The sequence below is a fragment of the Natrix helvetica genome (assembly GCF_964273705.1).
Source record: "Natrix helvetica genome assembly, chromosome: 11".
Classification (NCBI taxonomy): domain Eukaryota; kingdom Metazoa; phylum Chordata; class Lepidosauria; order Squamata; family Natricidae; genus Natrix; species Natrix helvetica.
In genome coordinates this window covers 10,480,491-10,492,747 of record NC_138562.1, presented here as the reverse complement: position 1 = coordinate 10,492,747, position 12,257 = coordinate 10,480,491, and the positions used below count along the sequence as shown (strand labels likewise).

The 12,257-nt window shown below is 48.0% G+C and overlaps 1 protein-coding gene across 1 annotated transcript; it reads right to left on the bottom strand.

The window, feature by feature from the left end:
* Nucleotides 1-7,986: 7,986 nt before the first annotated feature.
* On the bottom strand, nt 7,987-9,209 carry POU3F4 (POU class 3 homeobox 4; the record flags this gene model as incomplete). The annotated part of the gene is made up of 1 exon (XM_081964400.1): nt 7,987-9,209. One exon carries the CDS (start codon nt 9,207-9,209, stop codon nt 8,007-8,009), a length of 1,203 nt encoding a protein of 400 aa, XP_081820526.1. The 3' UTR covers nt 7,987-8,006.
* Nucleotides 9,210-12,257: the final 3,048 nt, after the last annotated feature.

Below are 12,257 nucleotides of genomic sequence, written 5' to 3'. Positions count from 1 at the left end.
AGAAGCTGGGACAAGTAACGGGAGCTCACTCTGTTACGCAGCACTAGGGATTCGTACCGCTGAATTGCTGACCTTTCCGATCGACAAGCTCAGCGTCTTAGCCACTGAGCCACTGCATCCCAATCCTGAACAAACAACAGTCCATTTAATGACCATTCAATGTTACAATTGCACTGAAAAAAGTGACTTATGGCCATTTTTCGCAGGCACAACCCCATAATCACGTGATCAAAATTCAGATGCTTGACAACTGACTCATATTTATGACAGTTGCAGCGTTCCAGGGTCACGACATCCCCTTTTGGGACCTTCTGACATGCACAGTCAACGGGGTTCACTTAACAACAGCGTTACTAACTTAACAACCACAGCGATTCTCCCTGAACAACTGTGGCAGGAAAGGCCGTATGACGGGCCAAAATTCACTTTCTCTCCTAGCAATCAGTTGTGGTCATAAGTCGAGGACAATTGGAGAAAGAGCAAAGGAAAGAATTTGGAGCTTTCTGAAAAAGTTTGGACACGCAGATTGCCCACATCCCACCTAATGGAAAAAACCCCAATCTATTTATCTCTTGGTTGGTTTCATATCTCACATTAAGCCAGGTTTGCTCAACCAGGGTTACCTGAGTGAGCCACATTTGGCCCATTTTGCATGATGCCCACCAGAAACCAGGTTGGAAAACCACAATGGCTGGATTTACCCAACCCAGCAAACCCAACGTGAAAACCCAACCGCATTCCTAATTTTTGAAGATGCAAAGTTATCTCTGGTCGTCAGCCTTCCTTTTTATTCCAAGTTGGCTAGAGACAACCGCCAAAGCTTAAGATAAAGTAAAAGGTAAAGGTTCCCCTCACATATATGCGCTAGTCATTCCTGACTCTAGGGTCGGTGCTCATCTCCTTTTCAAAGCCGAAGAGCCAGCGCTGTCCGAAGACGTCTCTGTGGTCATGTGGCCGGCATGACTAAATGCCAAAGGTACACACTAAGCTGATACTCCCCACCAAGGTGGTACCTATTTTCTACTTGCATTTTTACATGCTTTCAACTCCTAGGTTGGCAGAAGCTGGGAAGTAACAGGAGCTCACTCCGTTACATTTATGCTAGGGATTCGGACCGTCGAACTGCTGACTGTTCTGATCGACAAGCTCAGCGTCTTAGCCACTGAGCCACCGCGTCCCTAAGCTTAGGATATATATGTGTGTAAAATAAACACGCTTTGCTAACAACATGGCCCAATAAAGCAACTGTCTTCTTAGCTTTTGTTCGTTATTTAAAGCTTATTCGCTTTCTAACCAAAGAATATTATTATTAAGTATTAAAAAAATAAATGAAACATTGCACTCAGCCTAATATTCACAACAAGCCTTTCCCTGCAGGTGGACCCATCTATATTCTCCTCCTAATTCTCTATCATTTCTTTTCTTTTTAAAGATGCTTTTAGAGGAATCTCTCTCTTTAAATAATATAAAAAGAACCTTGAGGAGCCAGCGAGGAGCAAATGCATACCCACCGATCATTTATCTTACTATTAAAATAAATATTCAGCAAGGCTTGCCCCCTCTGCCCCCCTCCCCCCTCGCTTCTGTCTAGATTAATTTTTTTGAGCTCATGGATGGATGATCTTATATTCTGGCTTAGTTCGCTGTCTGTGAGGTTTATTTTTCTCCTCCAAGCACAAACACCTCTGGCTCGGGAAGAAAAGGAGGAGGAACTGGGGCTGCATTCAATCCCATTACATATGATTAACTGTTGTTTTTCTGCTCTCTCTCTCTCTTTGTGTTTCTCTCTGTATTTCTTTCTCTGTTTTTTCTCTCTCTTTCTCTCTCTTTTTCTGTTTCTCTCTCTCTGTGTTTCTTTTCTCTCTCTCTCTGTTTCTTTCTCTGTTTTTCTCTCTGTGTTTCTCTTTCTCTCTGTGTGTGTTTCTCTCTCTCTGTGTGTGTGTGTGTGTTTCTCTGTGTTTTTCTTTCACTCTGTTTCCTCTCTGTTTTTCTCTCTCTCTCTGTTTCTTTCTGTTTTTTCTCTCTCTCTTTCTCTTTCTCTCTCTTTCTCTCTCTCACTGTTTTCCCCACCTCTCTCCAAAGCCGCTGCCTCCATCCATCCATGTTTTAAAGCTTCCCTGAATTCAAAGTCAGGAAGCACTCTGGAGTGGAGGAAAGGGAGAGGAGGAGGAGGAGGAGGAGGAGGAGGAGGAGGAGGAGGAGGAGGGACCCCAGGCTGGGATCGGATAGAGACAGACCTGGAGACAACCAAAGTCAACAACAACAATCAAACAATTATGCCTTACAGCTTCTGATCTAACAAGTCAAGAGCTATTGGGGGAGAGGGGGACTTCAGTTAAAAGAGGAAGGGGGCAAGAGTGAGGTTTGCACCAGCCAGTGGCACCAGAGAAGGCAAGGAGATAGGAAGATGACAGGAAGCAAGGCAGAAGTGAGTGTGAGAGAGAGACCCCTCCTCAAATTATCTCCAGGGCATTATCTCTTAGAGATCTTGAGTTTGGGGAATAGTAGGAGAAGAGAGGTTAGGGATTTCAAAGGATCCAGAGCCCCAAGGATCCAGTGAGCGGGGTGAACTTTCTAGGATAAGAGGAGTGTGGGGGGGGGTAGGGGGCAATCTGCTGCACATCAGGCCTCTCTCTCTCTCCCCTCCCTCTCTGTCCCTCTCTCTCTCTCTCTCTCTCTCTCTCTCTCTCTGCCCCCCCTCTCTCTGACTCAGCGTCTCTCTCTAACCCCCTCCTCTGCCTTAGGCCCAGCTCCTTTCCCTTCCAGACCACCTCCTCTGCCCCGGTCCCCTTGGCTGGATGGAGGAGAAAAACAACAAAGGCCCGAGAGTTACTTTGCGCATTGGGATGTGCCGCTGTGCAGGTCAGCCAAGCACAAGGACCACACCAAGAGTCTTCGGATCCTTTGCGATTCACTCGTCCCGGAGAACATCCTTTCTCTTTCTCCATCACCGCCCCCCCCCTCTCTCTCACCGCTTACAATTCCTACGATACCTCCCCGGCGCCGCCCCACCCCTCGACTTAATTTTTAAAAAAAAGCCAACCCCAAGTCCAAACCACACGCGCGCAACCTAACAACCCAAACCGAGGCCTCCGCCTTCACAAAGGCGACGTCGCGGGCTTCAGCCTTTTCACCCACCACCCTTATCTCTCCAAACCCCCCCCTCCACTCCAGCCCTCCCTTGCCTTTCCAGGCTGCTGCCCTGTTTTGAATTATATCTCTTTGCAGGCGGAGGGCGGGCAGGGAGAAGAAGTCCCTCCGCACGCGCGCGCGCGCGCGCGCGAGACAGAGAAAAAGAATGGGAGAGAAAGGGGGGAGGAGATGGGGAGGGGGCGAGAGCGCAGAGAAAATACCCCGCCAGCCAGCCGGACGTTGGGATAAAAAAAAAGAAAAAGAAAGAAAGTAAAGCTTTCGCGTTCCTCCTGCTTTGTCAACTGCAAAACGGGTGGTCGAAAAAGAAAACCGGGGGAGGGGGCGACTTTTCAGAGGTGGGCGAGAGAGGCGCGTATTCGCCTTCCGAGCAGATGTTCTGGCCAGGCTGGTTTTTAAATCAGCCCCTCTCTTCACCGAACCTAATTCCTGTGCACGGGTGTGTATATATATATATACATATACATATACATATACATATGCACATACATACACACACAGAGAGAGACATATATAATGTAGATATGTGCATATGTATATGTATTATATCTAAATGATATATAGATATATCATGATATAGACATATCATTTATACATTAATGTATATGTATTATATGTAAATGCAATATATGAATATGTAGTATATGTAAATTATACACACACATTGTAGGTATATGTAGATATGTATATGTATGCATATATTATATCTACATATCTATATATCTACATACCTACATATACATATAATGCATATCTATCTATCTATCTATCTATCTATCTATCTATCTATCTATCTATCTATCTATCTATCTATCTATCTATCTATCTATCTATCTATATATATATATATATATATATATATATATATATATATATACAGTTTGTGCTGATAAATAAATATATTTGGGCATACCAGGGGTTGTAACACAAACAGATTATATATATATATATAGTATTTGTACTGATAAATAAATAAAGGGAGACTAGTATAGATCTATTTCGAGCTAATTAGCTCTCATCAGCTAGCCATGCCCTTACTGGGATTTGAACCTGAATATATATATATATATATATATATCATTTATATACATATATTGCATTTACATATAATACATATTCACATATCTACATATAATGCATATTCACATATCTACATATAATGCATATTCATATATTGCATTTACATATAATACATATACATATACAATTTATCGTTCCTATCTATGAAATTGTCTAGGAAAACTCGACCCGTATCCCAGGAATAGTCCTCTCTTCCTGCCGCAGCAATAACAACAAGATACAAACACACACACACACAAACAAACCACAAACACCTTAAAACCATAAGACCCTTTGCAGGTTTAATTTTTCTCAACCCCAATCTTTTTACTTTCAAGAATGCTCTATCTGGACAGGTGATTTAAAGGCGAGGCGGGAGGGGGAGAAACAGAGGCTTTTTTTTGACAGGCATCTATGCTTTCTTTTTTTTTTGCATATATCATTTTATATTTATATTATATCCGGTTGGGAAAGAAAAAGACCAGGGGGTTGAGAAATTTCATACGAGCAGGAGGCGCCTCCATTTAAAAAAACCAAGCAAAAAAACAGGCTTTTCCCTAACGTAAAAACAATTCTACCTTAATCATTCCCAGGTCCTCCTTGGTTAGGATGTGAATTATTAGGCTTCTACCCGCCTTAGACTGTGAATCGAATTGTAGATTGCAACACTGCTAAAGAAAGGCAACGGGTGAATGATGGTGGATTTGCCCTCCACGCAAAAAAATAAAAAAAATAAAAAAATTGCAACTTTGTTGGTTACTTTGTAAAAATGTTTTTATTTGGATCTTTTGTGTGTGTGTGTGTATGTCTTTACAACAATAAAATATTGCATCAATATAAACCCCTTGACTAAAAGTGGTTGACAATCAAACATCACAAGCGAATCTCTCTTTTTGTTGTTGTTGTTGTTTAATTTATTTTGTTTTAAGCCTTCCTTCCCTCCACGACGGACAATCGCTTCAGGGTATTCTTAAAAAATTTTTATTGATTTTTATTACTTTTTTTTTAAACATAATGCGGAATTTATTGAAAATAAATAATTGTCGGCAATTGCAATAGGCAATTTGGAATAAAATAGTTGAAAAAGCAACCTTTAATGAAAATAGCTGTTTATTATACCTCAGTTACTAAATGAATAATCTAAATGATTTTTTTTCTTTTAAATTAATAACTTCCCAAAAAACGTTTAGAATATACAAAACTGTACAAGGTTTTTTTTTGTTCTTTTTAATAATTATTTAATATAAAGTTGGCAGAAAGATAGCGGGGGGGGGGTTTCGCCCCTGCTGAGTCTTTAAAAGCATATTCAGAATTCCTGTGGAGCATTTATGTGGGGTAAGGGGGGGGGACAATAATTTTTTTAAATAAAAAAAAATAGCCTCGCGAACAGAAAAAAAAAGTGGGAAAAATGAATTTGGACAATCTATACTTTTTGGGAACTGGCAATGATTTCTAGAAAGAGAAATTAAGCTCGGGGAACTTTTTTCTTTATTTAAATTTAAAAAGGCCCATCCGAGGGGCGGAAGGGGGAGGGGGAGGCGTTTTCTGGAATTTTTAGGATGGCTCTCAGGTTCCCAGATTGGCAGCGCGTCTTCTTCCGTCTACTTTGCCACGCACGTGGAAAAAACAATGCACGGGGGATCTAAACCTCTGTGGGGTTCTGCTTCGTGGATAACAAGATGTGTGTGTGCCTGTGTGTATCTCTTACACGCACATACACACACATTTGGTGGGTCAGTGTAGGTAGAGACGGCAGACAATACACCAGAGGTCTGTGGGTGTGCGTGCCACTGTCTCATCCACGCTTTTGTAAACGCACGCATAAAATTATGTCGACCAATCCCGCAGAACTGGTTCCTAAACCACGATTTTCTTTAAGGAAAGAAATTTCTCAGCCAAACGATCTGCTCGATTCCTTTCCTCGGGGAGGCCCAGGATCAAACTCCTTACAATAAAACAAGATCCTTTTGGATCACATAAAGACATATTTCCCCCCCAACAGTAGCCAACGTTAATCAAACGATCCCGGATTGGGGATCTATTTCCCCCCACTCCCAATTCTTTCCTGCTTCTTTGGACTTTCCGACTCTGGCCCATCTTTGCTTTCCCATCATTTCAACCCTCAGCCGTATTCCCTCCGGCTTCCCGAAAGGCAAGGCAGGCATAAGGAGTTAGTTAATCCGAAGCGAAAGATCCGAATTGGAGGACGTGAAAATGGGTTTAAGTACAGACCGTAAACTTCAGGTGCCGGTCAGGATGGGATCCAGCCGCAGAGCCGTAAAAAAAGGAAAAAAAAAAGGACCAGGAAAAGGTAGATTTCCATCTTAGGGGGATCCTGGCCTTTTAGAAATACTATTATTATTATTTTTAAATGCATCTGTGTCGAGAGGGCCAAAAGCAGAAAAGGAGACGGCGGGCCAAGCGAGGGAGAAGGGAGAGGAGGAGGAGGGTTCCCCCCCCCTAGAAAAATGTCCGTTTTGACATTGTACGGTTTTGAACGTCGTTCAGCCGAAGCGAAAGGCAACGCACGAGGGTTGTGACGGCCGCCGAGTCGCTTCGCGTGTCTGTCTTTGGGGGTCAAAAAAAAAGAAATAATAATAATAAATCCACAAGAGCTCCAGTTTGGTCTTCCTCCTGCCGAGGAAGGGGAAAATGTCGGACTCCACTTTTTCTCCACGGTGAGGGGTCTTGGGGAGGAAAAGCGGGGCGGAGGAGGAAGGAAAGGGCCGGTCCATGGGAAGCAAACGCAGGATCCCAGATGGAGGACACCCTTCGCGGACCTTCATAAGGCCGCCAGAACGAAAGGTCTTTTTTTTTTTTTAGCAACGAGCAAAGTCCAGCCAAGCGTTTTTTGTTTTTTTTTAAGTCTGTCTTAAAACGAGATTCGTCACCTGAAATACACCGGGTCGGACCAAGGCGCTGAAAGGTTATTCGTAGGCACGTCTTGTCTTGTCTCTTTTCTTTTTCTTTCTTTCTTTCTTTCTTTCTTTCTTTCTTTCTTTCTTTCTTTCTTTCTTTCTTTCTTTCTTTCTTTCTTCTTTCTTTCTCGGATATAGAGATCACGATTTCCCTTTTTTCTATCGGCGATGGGGCGAAGGGGAAGCTTTGCTATTTAAGCACAGAAAATCGGCGCTGGGAGAGAGGGGGGGAAATTACATTTATAGCGGGCGGGGGAAGACGGGGGGGGGGGAGCTCGCTGGCTTTCCATGCCCTTCCCCCCTTTTCCTACCGCTTTTCTGTTGTAGGGCTTGTGAAGATGCGACGGCAAGGGAGAAGAACAGTGTCCTTTTTCTCTCTTTTCTTCAGGAGGTGGTTGTGTTATCTATATTGTGGAGGATGCTGCTGAACATCCTGGCGGGAAGGATGGAAGGAAGGAAGGAATAGAAAGGAGGGAGGGAAGGAAAAACAGAAAGGAGGGAAGGAAGGAAGAATAGAAAGGAGGGAGGGAAGGAAAAACAGAAAGGAGAGAAGGAAGGAAGAATAGAAAGGAGGGAAGGAAGAATAGAAAGGAGGAAAGGAAGGAAAAACAGAAAGGAGGGAAGCAAGGAAGAAGGGAAAGGAGAGAAGAAGGGAAAATAGAAAGGAGGGAAGAAGGGAAAATAGAAAGGAGGGAAGAAGGGAAAATAGAAAGGAGGGTGGGAAAAAAGGAAGGAAAGGAGAATAGAAAGGAGGGAAGGAAGGAAAAATAGGAGGGAAGGAAGGAAAGGGACAACGCCGTGAGGTCAACCCCCGCCCGCCCGCGCGCCCGTCCGGCTGGGGTGCGCCGATTCCCCGGGTCCTGAGCGGGTGGGTCATAGTCAAAGGTCGTGACACGAGGCGTCCGTTTTCCCGCTATGCGCGTAGACTTCGTGCGGTTGGGGCGGCTCGCCCGGCGGCGTCATGCGCTTCTCTTTCTGCCGCCGGTTGCAGAACCAGACGCGCACCACCTCCTTCTCCAGCTGCAGGCTGTCGGCCAGCGAGGAGATCTCCTGGGCCGCCGGCTTGGGGCACTTCAAGAAGTGGGTCTCCAGCACCCCTTTGACGCTGACCTCGATGGAGGTGCGCTTCTTGCGCTTGCGGCCCTGCGCCGCGATCTTGTCGATGCTGGTGGGGCTGCCCGTGGACGAGTCGGCCTCCTCCAGCCACTTGTTCAGCAGCGGCTTCAGCTTGCACATGTTCTTGAAGCTCAGCTGGAGGGCCTCGAAGCGGCAGATGGTGGTCTGGGAGAAGACGTTGCCGTACAGGGTGCCCAGCGCCAGCCCCACGTCGGCCTGGGTGAAGCCCAGCTTGATCCGCCGCTGCTTGAACTGCTTGGCGAACTGCTCCAGCTCGTCCGAGGTGGGCGTCTCTTCGTCCGAGTGCTCGGGGCAGTGATGGGAAGCCAGCTCGGAGGGCTCCGGAGGCGAGTCGCGCAGCACCGGGTGAAGCCCGGCGAGAGAAGGAGGTGGTGGAGGAGGATGGGGCGGCGGGGGCGCGGCGGCGGGCGGCGGCGTCAAACCCCCGCCGTGGTCCAGCATGCCGCTGACGGTGAAGCCGGCCTGGGAGTAGACGTTGAGCGGCGGAGGCGGCGGGGGCTGGCCGCCGCTGACCGGCAAGGCCGAGCCGTGGGCCGGGGTGGCCCCCCAAGCGTTGGGGTGGCTGGCATGGTGCGGGGAATGGTGGCTGACGTGGTGGGGCGAGCGGTGGTGCAGGATGGCGCCTAGCTGCAGGTCTTCCCGGCCCGGCTTCACGTCGGGCTGGTCCAGGGGGCTTCCACCGCCGCCGCCGCCTCCTCCTCCTCCTCCGCCACCGCCGCCGCCGCCGCCGCTCAGAGCCGCCGCCCAGGGCCCCGCGTCGCTGAGGCTGGTGACCCAGTGGTGGCCCAGCGGATGCCCGTTGCCGGCCACCCCTTGCAAGTAGTCACTTTGCAGAAGTTTCTGCGGGTTGCGGAACGGGCCGCCCTGCTGCATCACCGCCGCCTCGGCATGGACCAGAGCGCCCGAGTTGAGGATGCTGTAAGGGTTGGTCGCCGCCGTGGCCATGCTGGGCGACCGGCGCTCGCTTGCCTGGCTTTGGGCTTCGGGGCTTCGGCTGGGCTGGCTTGGCTTGCGGCTCTCCCCCCTCCCCCTCCCCGCCTGGATGTGGCGAAGCGGCCGCTCGCTCGCGCCTTTGACAGCTACCCAGCCGAAAGAGAGAACGCCTCAGCCAGCGCTCCCTTGACCGGCGGGACCGGCGGCCAATCCGTGAGGCTCTTCCCGCCGGGAAAGGGACGCCGCGGCCAATGACGGCGCGCCGAAGAGGTTGGCTCCACGCCCGGCTCCCCAACCCACCCATCCCTCCGCCCGCCTCCCAGGGAAGGAAGAAAAAAAAGGCAAGGAGAGGGGGGAGCGGGAAGGGACCCAAAGGAGCGCTAGGCGAGCGAAGGGTTAAAACGAGGGAGTCGGCCGGCAGGAAGTGCCTCCGTCCGGCCTCCTCATTGGCTGGCGAGGGAGGGTTGCCCGAGGGTCGGCGGGTTAACCCTTGCTTGGCCTGCGGGACCAGCTGACTCTTGTTGGAAAGAGGGGAGGGGGAAAGGGAGGGGGCTCGGAGCCAGGTTTGAATTTGCAGCCATTGAGTAAGGGCAGAAGGCGCGCGTTGGGTCTTCCCCCACTCCCCGCCTCTCCTTCTCCAAGACTTGCGGGGCGTGGGGGTGTGTGAGGGAAGGAGGAGAGGTTAAATACCTGCTCCCGAGAGCGCCAGCGCCTCCTTTGCCAAGAGGAGGGGAGACCCTTCTCAATGGCTTGGAGTCGGGCTGGGGTGGGTGGGCTGGGCTGGCCGGGGGTCAAGAAAGAATAGTCCCCCGGTGGATTTTACTCTACGGGAGGGATTTACTCTTGCAAGACTAACAGGTTGGGCGAGAAAGGGAGTGGAGGGGGTGTCTAGCGGAGAATTTAAAAAAAAACACCGCGTCCCGAATAACCAGGCATTCGGGAGGTTTGCAAAGTTGTGCCTTGCCAAGAAACGAGGAGGGGAAGGGGGGCAGCTTAAACAGATTCCTAGCTCGTGGGATCGGAGTGCGCCGCACACTCGTGCCAAGGGAGGGAAAAGGCATCTAGACAGTAGCTGAGAAAGATCGGCTGCGAAATGCGGAGCCAACTTCTCACCAGCTTGAAAGACAAACCATTTCTTTCATTTTGGGGGTGAGTGGGGGGTGGCGCTGTGTAGGGGAGGCAAGGGAGATAAAGTTTGCCCCCGATCGAAGCTGGGTCCTCTCTAGCCCGCCTCCACGCACCCACCCCTCTTCAAGTGGGGCAGAGAGCTTTCCTACCCCTCTCCCCCCACACGCCGCTCCACACATTTTCCCGTTTTCCAAGGAGAACAAGGCACTTATTTGGGGACAGCGACCGGCGCGGCAAGATTGCTTTGCGCCCAGGGAGAATCCCCCGTGGCCTGGATACACGCGCGAGCGGTTATCGCGCCTTTTGCTTTTGTCGGGGCCGTTCAAAATACGGCGCAACCCCCTGCGCGCGCGCCCGTCCAGCCCACGGAGGAATTGGCCAATGGAATCCGTCCGAAAAGTAGCCACTCACCGGATTCCTTTCCAACTTCGACCGAAAAAACGTGCGATCTTCCATTCTTTTCTCCTCTCCAAACGTGGCTTTGCACCAAATGTCCAGTTTTGCATGTCGAAAGGTCAGGAACAAAATCTGCAAAAAAAAAAAAGCGCAAAAGAAGATTACCGGTAAATAATAATAGTAGTAACAATAGCAAATAACAACAGCAACAACCTAGGACGCTGGCAGCAACTCGTATCAACCATTATGCACCAGTCAATGATATTTGTGATGCATTTTTGATGCATGTTCAGTTGACTGAGTTTCATATTTAATGAATAAAGTAAACAACAACAGCAACAGTAGTAGTAACAGCAGCAGCAGCTTTGGGTACAATTCTAAAACATCTGGCGCATCATTTGAATACCACCGGCATTGACAAAATCATTCCCAATCAATTGCAAAACGGCAGTTTTCTCGGATACAGCTTACATCCTGCTTCTACCATCAAACAACGTCTGCCTATCCCAAGTCCTTGGTAAGGACTCGGTAGGTTGGTAAAAAATGCCAAAAAACAGTCTAAACATCTGGCTGACAGTGTGATTCACAAATATAATAAAATAATAAAAGCGACATTGTGCATTGTGTTCTCCCCCATTCAAACATTCTGCAAAGGAACAGACATTGCGTTCTGTTGTGGCGCTCCAGCTGAGAAAATTAAATCTTAATGCTTTGTGAGGAGGGGGTGGGGGCAGCCAAAAGAAATCTCTGACTTTTTTTATTATTATTTTGAATGACCTTTCATTGCATAATTCCGAGGTAACCTTGCTGCGTAATTATATTTGCACTTACAGAACGCTGCATCACAGTTCCCTTATTGGTTTGAAATTCCATTAAATATATTACAGGAGCTCCCAGGTTAAGCTTGATTTAAATTTGCATACATTTTCATATATTTAGCAGAAATAAAAGAAGGCTTGCAGCTACCCCAAAGTCATTAAGGCAGTAAGTTCTCCAGGAAGACAGATCTGGATTAAAAATCGGGAAAATGAAAATATCGCCCTAAACAAGGTGAGCTTCTCTCCCCCTCCCCCTTTCTCTCCCCCCCCCCCCGCATCCCGCTCTTTGTTTATTTTGTGTGTGTGTTTAATCTGAACGGTCTCTCTCTTCGATCCTTATTGGTGTGTTGTTTTAAACTTGGGACAAAATAAAAACTAATACAATTTCTTGGCCATGTTTCAGAGACGAGGTCAGCGGACAGGTGTTTCTGACGATAAAAAGCAGGTGGTTTATTTAGTTTGGACTAGACGTTTGCAATAAAAGGAGATTAGACAGACAGACAGACAGACAGACAGATGGTAGACGAATAGAAGGATAAATGGATAGACGATGGACGGACAGACAATAGATAGATAGATAGATTTCGCTTTGGCCAAGCTTGATTTCGCTTTGGTCAACTCGCACTAACGCGGTCGTGGGTTTGAATTCTGAATCCACTTTGTGGGAAAATAGCAGCTGTTACACGCGGGCTTTTCTCTCTCTCTCTCTCTCTCTCTC